The 7,010-nt window shown below is 63.5% G+C and overlaps 2 protein-coding genes across 4 annotated transcripts in view; one reads left to right on the forward strand and one right to left on the reverse strand.

Annotated features, from left to right (window-relative positions):
• Window positions 1–7,004, reverse strand: part of BRD9 (bromodomain containing 9) — a 14,847-nt gene extending 7,843 nt beyond the window's left edge. The window contains exons 1-8 of one of the 3 annotated variants that reach the window (XM_045285115.1): window positions 6,947–7,004; window positions 6,443–6,657; window positions 6,127–6,259; window positions 4,772–4,832; window positions 3,049–3,193; window positions 2,332–2,442; window positions 1,873–1,985; window positions 364–496 (exon numbers count right to left, since the gene is read on the reverse strand). In XM_045285115.1, the coding sequence (XP_045141050.1) occupies window positions 364–496; window positions 1,873–1,985; window positions 2,332–2,442; window positions 3,049–3,193; window positions 4,772–4,832; window positions 6,127–6,259; window positions 6,443–6,657; window positions 6,947–6,998 (963 nt within the window). In that variant the 5' untranslated portion in view covers window positions 6,999–7,004. Of the gene's footprint in view, window positions 1–363; window positions 497–1,872; window positions 2,049–2,331; window positions 2,443–3,048; window positions 3,194–4,771; window positions 4,833–6,126; window positions 6,260–6,442; window positions 6,658–6,946 lie in introns of all 3 variants that reach the window. The other 2 variants (XM_030888916.2, XM_045285114.1) reach the window with 2 other exon arrangements.
• The window catches only part of TRIP13 (thyroid hormone receptor interactor 13), an 8,967-nt gene continuing 8,953 nt past the window's right edge, over window positions 6,997–7,010 (forward strand). The window contains exon 1 of the mRNA XM_004698412.3: window positions 6,997–7,008. Within this exon, the coding sequence (XP_004698469.2) occupies window positions 6,997–7,008 (12 nt within the window). The remainder of the gene's footprint in view (window positions 7,009–7,010) is intronic.

Below are 7,010 nucleotides of genomic sequence, written 5' to 3' on the forward strand. Positions count from 1 at the left end.
GGCCTGCAGCTGCTCCATAGTCAAGTGCGAGCAGGGAACATTCTAGAACAGGCCTCAAGACCATGGTCTGCAGCCTCCAGAGCCAAGTGGAAGCCTGGAACATTCTAGAACAGGCCTGGAACCACATTGCCTTTACCCCTTACAGTGCAGGCATAACGGAGCCGGGGTGAGGGGTGGCTGTAAACCAGAGTGTCCTTCGGGGCGGGCAGGACTCGGTGGGGAGTGCAGGGGCGGTGAGGCTACCAGCCACCAGGCCCCCAACTTACCCAGAAAGGGTTCTGGAAAGCAGGCCTTCAGCTCTGAATCCCGATTCTCCCAACACCTGAGGCCGTGGAAGGACCCTTGCCCAGGAAGAGGCCCTACCTTGCCGCCGGGCAGGAAGCGCGTAATCCTGTCCCGGGCCTCGTCAGCCGCGTGCTCCACCAGGGCCAGGACGTGCTCCTCAGCGGTGCTGTCCGTCAGGCTGCAGGCGTTCCCCTCGGGCTCAAACACGCAGCTGCGGGGGAGGGCACGGTCACACCCGGCCCCCAGATGCCCACGTGTCCCACCGCCCTGCTCCCCACACTCTGCTCCATCATGTCATGTGTGGCAGCTTAGGGCAGACGGAGGCAGGAAGACGTCCTGGTGGGTGGCCACATCTCCGTCAGCTGGAGCCACAAAAGGAACGGATGTTGGCAGCCTCCCCACTAGGTGCAGGGGCTGCGGAGGGGGAGACCTGAGGGGAGGGCACGTGGCCATGAGGAGGCAGCCGCCCTTCTTCACAGGGTTGAGCTGGGGCTGGTCCCTCAGAGGAGAGGGCCTGGGCCTGCTGGGGATAGCCGCGTCCGGTCTCATTCAGCTCGAGGCCCCTGCCAGCTCAGCTGGCGCAAGAACCAGAGGAGCGCCAAGGGGTCTGCCACCATCCAGCCAGGCCCTGCACCGCTCCACTGCACACCGGCACTTATGCCAAGGGACACTGCTGGCCTCAGAGACCACCACCAGGCCAGCCTCAGCACCATTCAACAAAGAGGACCGTCAGCCCCAAAGATGGCCCAGCACCTCTTCCCACAGGCTGGGCTGACCACACTGCCAGTGGCCCCAAGGGCTGGTCTCAGGAGCTGTCACAACATCACCAGACAACATCGTGGCCGCCCAGTCGGAGGACCAAGCCCCTCAGTCATCTATGTGGAGCCACCTTTGCCCAGGATTCCCTTGGTGAGGGGTGGAGGCCACCCTGCTCTCACATGGACATGGGTGCCCACATGGGCATGGGAGCTCACTGGGCCCGCAGGAGGTGGTGCTGTGAAAACCCACTGCCTCACAGCAACCCTGTAGGGACAGGAGAGGCTGCCCCGGGGCTTCTAGGACTGCTGGCTGGCCAGAAGCACTGTCAATCCTCCCTGCCCCGTGGGCCGGTGACCAGCACTGTACCCACATCCCAACATCTGGGAGACGAGCACGTGTGGGCGTACAAGTGGCCCCTGGCCTTCCAACCCAAGCCCAGACAGCCACCATGCGGGGCAGGCAGTGTGCGGGCCCAAGGAGGGGCTCAGCTCTGCGAGACTATGTCTGCTGTCAACTGACAGGTATGCCCACTGGCTACCTACAAGGTTGGGGGCGGGAAGATGGTAAATGGGGTCCATGAGGTGTGTGTGTTGGGGGGAGAGCATGGTGGATAGGCTAGCCCACTGTAGGAGGTGGGGGACGGACACAGCATGGCAGACGGGGCCAGCAGGGCAGGGGGACGCGGCAGGCGGGGCTAGCAGGGCAGAGGGGGGAAGGTACACAGGTGAGGAGGTAGGGCGTGGCAGATGGGGTCAGCCCACGGGCACTGGCCTGGGGCTCCTGGGCCTTGCAACTGCCCGTTCCCCGCGGCCCTGGGTGGGCCTTTACCTAAGGGCTTCTTTACTGGGCTTTTTGGATCTCTTGGCCGTCTCTACTTGCACAGGCAGGACTTCGGGCACCGGCTCCTCGACGGCCGTGTCCTCGCTGCCCAGGAGTGCGGCCTGCTGAGAGAAATCCACGTCCTGCATGAAGGACACGCTGCGCTTCAGCGCTAGCAGCCGCTCCTAGAATCAGAAAGCACAGAGCGGCCGCCTTTACTCTCCCTCAGGGAAGCACGGGCTCGGACGGATGGCGCGGCCTCGCTGTCTCCCCTCACCTGACAGCTCGTCAGCCCCGAGGGGCTGTCCCTCTCATGCACCCCGGCTCCCTGGGCCTCGGGTGGGACATGCAGCCAAGGGCGGTGAGCAGGCACAGGGGACGCCTGGAGGAGGGCAGGCGGGGCTGGGCGGTGAGCAGGCACAGGGGGCGCCTGGCGGCGGGTGGGAGGAGAACAGCGCCGGGCCCTACCTTGCTCATCATCTTGAAGCCGGCATGCAGGATCTTCTTGGCCAGCTTGTAGTACACGGTGTCGGGCCTGTTGTAGGTCATGGCGTTGTCGCACATGAGCTTGAAGTCTGCCTGGAGAGAGAGCAGGTCAGCAGGCAGCACCGCACCAGCCTGCGCTGGGCCCGCAGGAAAGGGCTCACGGCAGGGTGACTGACAGACAGCCTGCCTGCCTGCACTGGGAAAGCCAACTTTTTCAGGACCACTGTCCTAATGGTCCCTGGGTCTCAGGAGCCATTATCTTGTGAAGCTGCTCTTCCACAAGCAAGTACACGTTCCCCTCTTTGGGAAGCAGTCAGGCTCTTGTGAGGGAGGACGAGGCAGGGGGCAATGGGCTGGAGGAGCTGACAGAACAACGCAAACACAGCCCACTGCCCCCCGCCCCCCTGACGGTTCCGAGACCGTCCGCCTTGCTGGGAGCAGACAGCCTCATCTTTCTCCTTTGGAGCAGCTGGTGGCTTTGAACTGCTGACCTTGTGGCTAGCAGCCTCTTAATCCTCTGCCGGCACAGTAACATGCAGAAGAAAAGGAACCAAGCACTCTTCCCGACATGCAACAAACAGCCCTGACTGCAGCCCGCCACAGGGAGACCCTGCCACAAGCCCTTCCCGCCGTGGCAGGGACAAGGAACAGGGGGCACTGGGAGGCTCGGGACAGGTGGGTGGCCTGGCACACACTTACCTTAAACTCCGTGACAGACTTGTACTCATGGGCGGCAATCTTGTCCTTCATCGTGCCGAAGTCCATGGGGTGCTTGATGATCATGGAGTACCCCGGGGCAATGGCGTCTGTGACGGGGAACGCAAAGAACCCATGCGGGTCTTTCCTAGAGACAGAGACATGGGGCTGCTGCCAGGAACACGCCAGGGGCCAAGAAGAGGCAGGGCCAAACCCCGGCTCTCACTGGCTGACACTGCACGGGTGCCCCTTACAGAAGCAGAAAACGACAAGACGCATCCATCGGGGTTGTGACGCCCACCTTGGAGACACTGAACACTGAATGGGGAAGGCGGAAGAACTGACACACTGAACTAGGAAGAATGTCGGAAGTACCGGGACTGCCAGCAGGACAAACATCTGTGTGGGAAGAAGTACGGCCAGAGTGCTCCCCAGAGGCAAGGATGGCGAGGCTTTGTCTCACACACTTTGGACGTGCTGTCAGGAGAGGCCCGTCCCTGGCGAAGGACCTCATGCTTGCTAACACGGAGGGGCAGCAGAAAAGAGGAAGCGCACTGCTAAGATGGACTGGCACCCTGGCTGCGACCCTGGGCCCAAACATAAGAAGTCTGCGGAGGGCGCAGGACCGGACGTGTGGTCTTGTGGTGCACAGGGTGGTGATGGTCAGAACCAGCACCTCACCACAACAGGTCCACAAACACGCGGCCCGGCCCTGGTCTGCCCGGAACGTCTGAGGCCCTGACATGCCAGGTCTCTGGACCCCCGCCCCACGGGAACACGTGAGGATGCAGTTCTCCTGGGTCTGCATCTCCCTAGGCCTTCAGTGGTGCCCCTGGCAGAGGCCGACGGTGAGTCCTAGAGCTGAGTGGCTGCCTCTGATCAGTCCCTGGTCCTGCATTTCCCAGCAGGCCTTCATTTCGGAAGCACAGCTGTGGGAGACCGCTGCTGTGAGCAGCACAAGTGGCGGGGCCGGTCACTGGACAGCACCCAAGGCCTGGGCTCCCTGCTGCCGTGAACGGGGCTCTGGGTATGCCAAGCCCCCTCCTGAGGGCAAGCCAACCCCAACGGACCCAGCAGACCCACTGGCAGAACACCCACCAAGAGCTGCCAGGGAGGAGAGGGGGTCGCTGCCTCTGCCCGTCCTCCATCCTAGCTTGCCAGTCAGGACAGCGTGCTCAATAAAGCGCTTTCCTCCCACTTCTGAGCTTGCTCTAGGAGCGTGTATCTTCCACCTGCGAGGGCTTCTCTCCCCGCAGCACGCCTGCCCTGATCTTCACCCAAGGCCAACCCCCGCGCCAGCTTCCTGGGGGACTTCTACACGTCCACAAAGACTGGGTCTTCCTCATTTCTTTTTCTTTCCTAAAGTTAGCTCCGCACAGAGGCCCTGTCTTTCTGTGGGAAACCATGCAAACCCACTGCGTGACATTCCTAGGGCCCCCGTGACATCAGGGATGGGCTAAAGAGCTACAACCGTCGCTTACAAAAGCGCCTTGCCTATGCTGGGGAAAGTACCTCATTCTTCTCTTTCAACTCCATTTTTCTGCAGGCTTCTTGAAGTCCCTGGTATAAATCACTACAAGCTCATGGGTCATCAGAGGGGAGGAAGGGTCATGTGACACTCCAGAGCTGACAGGCCCGCCCCACCCCACACACGGGCCTCTCACTCACAGCCGGGGTGTGTCACTGTGTCCCTCAGTCTCCCGTGGGGCTCCCCAGGCAAGCTCACCTCTGCAGCTGGCGGAGGAAGTGCTGGAGCAGCTGCTGGATGGGCGTGCTCTCGTTCTCGGCTGTGGGGGGGGTGGAGTGGGGGGAGTGAGGAGAGGCATGGGGGCCCCAGTGAGGCCATGGCTGGAGGTGTGCAGCCTGGGTCACCCTCTGCCCGGCCCAAGCTCGGGGGATGGCAAAGGCCTGGCTCCTGGTCTCCACAGAGTGTGTCACTGCACAGCATTGCCCTCCTGGTTTGTGGGGACGGTGTGACCACATCTCAGGGTGAAGACATAGGGCTTCCCATCTGGGGACCAGAGCCAGTTCTCAAAGGACAGTTCTCCCAGGACACAAAGCTTGGTGTGGAATTCCGGGGGAGGGATCAAGCCCCCAGGCTCAGCTGAGTCCAACAGAGAGAAGACAGGGAGCGGGAGGGCGCTGTTCCTATGGAGACACTGAGCCCCAGAGCACTTCCGGCTGGGGCTGCAGGAACGCGGCTCCACACGTGAGGTGGGTTAAGCTAGGACAGTGCTAACTCTGCAGACGTGTTCATCCACCCACTGCTACATACGACCCAGCCTCCCCACCTCCACCAGTCCCTGTGAGGGCCCTGCCCTACCCCCAGCACTACCTGAGCACACGGTGGTGAATGAATGATGGTGGTGATTGGGGGCTGGGGTGGCTGCTACCAACAGAGTGGCACATGCTTCCCCTCTGCAGCAAGCACAGCAAGTCAGCGGTGACTGACCCAAAGTCAGAACCCAAAGGCTTGAGACTAGGGCACCTAAGGTCCAGACCGAGAAAGACAAGCCCCAGCCAGAGGGACGGAGGCCCCAGAGCCTCCCTTGGTGAACCTGGCATGACTTTTCTGGGCTGAGTGCCCCGACCCTGCTGCCTCAGCGGCCATAACTGGGAAATGTCCCCAAGTGTAGGACACTGTCACACAAGCAGCCCCCTGGCAGCCAGAGCTGGGAGTTGAGTGTGAGGGGCACCCTGACCTGCCTGCTGCCTCTAGGGTCCTGAGAGATCTGACCGAAAAATGGGCAGCTCCTTCAGGACTGCAGGCTGGTGCCCACTTCAAGTGCCCACAGCCAGTCCCTTGGGCCCTGAGGTGTCCCAGGCCCAGCGGAGAACCCTGGCCTCCCCGAGGGAACCACCTGCCCCGACAGAGTGGGGCTGGGTCAGGGTAGAGCCGAGGCAGGAGCCCAGGGGCCGGGACTCACACTGCGCTCAGGCTTCCTGGAAGACAACTCAGACGTGGCTCTGGGCTGGGAGGAAATTGTCCCCCGGGCTGAGTGAGGTCCCTCCCACAGGGCTCGCTGGCTGGGCGCGGGCATCAAGCCCGCCTGCCCAGCGGGCACCTCCGTTGACACTTGCCAGGCTGCGTGCGGCAGGCTCGGACCGGCCTGTCGGGGGGCGGCTCCACCTCCACCTTCTTCCTGGGGTCGAAGTCATCGGCCTCCCCTTCCGTGTCACAGGGCTCCCTCTCGCGCTTCCGCTTCTTCTCCTCCTGCGGGGCCAGGCCAGGCGAGGGGTGGCACGGGGCCCACACAGGTGCCACAGTCCGGTCAGCAGGCACTCCCTGCTACCCGCCCCGTGGAGGGCACACCCCCTGCTGCGGAAGTACCCCCCCCAGTGCAGGCCCCCCTGCGGCCCCCAGCCCCACCCCCAGGCAGAGCCCCGCCCCCCTCACCTTGCGCTTCCTCCTCTGCGCATCGTCCAGGTGCTTCTCCTTCTCCGACTTCTTCTTCTTCTTCTTCTTCTTCTCCCGGTGCCTCTCCCGCTCGTGGTCCGACCGGTCGTCGTAGTAACTGGAGTCGTGGCCGGACCCCGAGAGCTCGGTCACCTCGCTGCCACCGACCTTCAGGACCAGCTTCAGGGGCTTCTCCAGGGGCTTGTCGGCGTAATCTGAGCGAGGGGACCCGGTGTGGGGGGGCTGCCAGCCGGGCTGCGGGCGGGGCCCTGGCCGCTGGGGTCGGCAGGGGGCTGCCGCCCTCGGGGCGGCCACCAGCAGGGAGGAGGCCCTCGGCGCGACACCAAGCGGTGGCCGCCACCAGGAAGGGGGTCACGAGGTTCTCGGGCACCCCCAGGACTGGGCGACTCTGGGGGCGACGACCACCAGGAAGGGGGTGGAGGTAGGGGGACGTGGGCCCCGGCCGCGAACGCCCACGTCACAAAGCGCCGGCCGCGCGCTCACCTTCGTACGACGAGCGCCACTCGGCCTTGTGCTTCTTGTGTTTCTTGCCCATGGCGTCCCCCGC

Source organism: Echinops telfairi, unplaced genomic scaffold (assembly GCF_000313985.2).
Source record: "Echinops telfairi isolate 266 unplaced genomic scaffold, ASM31398v2 ScPeMD7_7469;HRSCAF=8507_1, whole genome shotgun sequence".
NCBI lineage: Eukaryota > Metazoa > Chordata > Mammalia > Afrosoricida > Tenrecidae > Echinops > Echinops telfairi.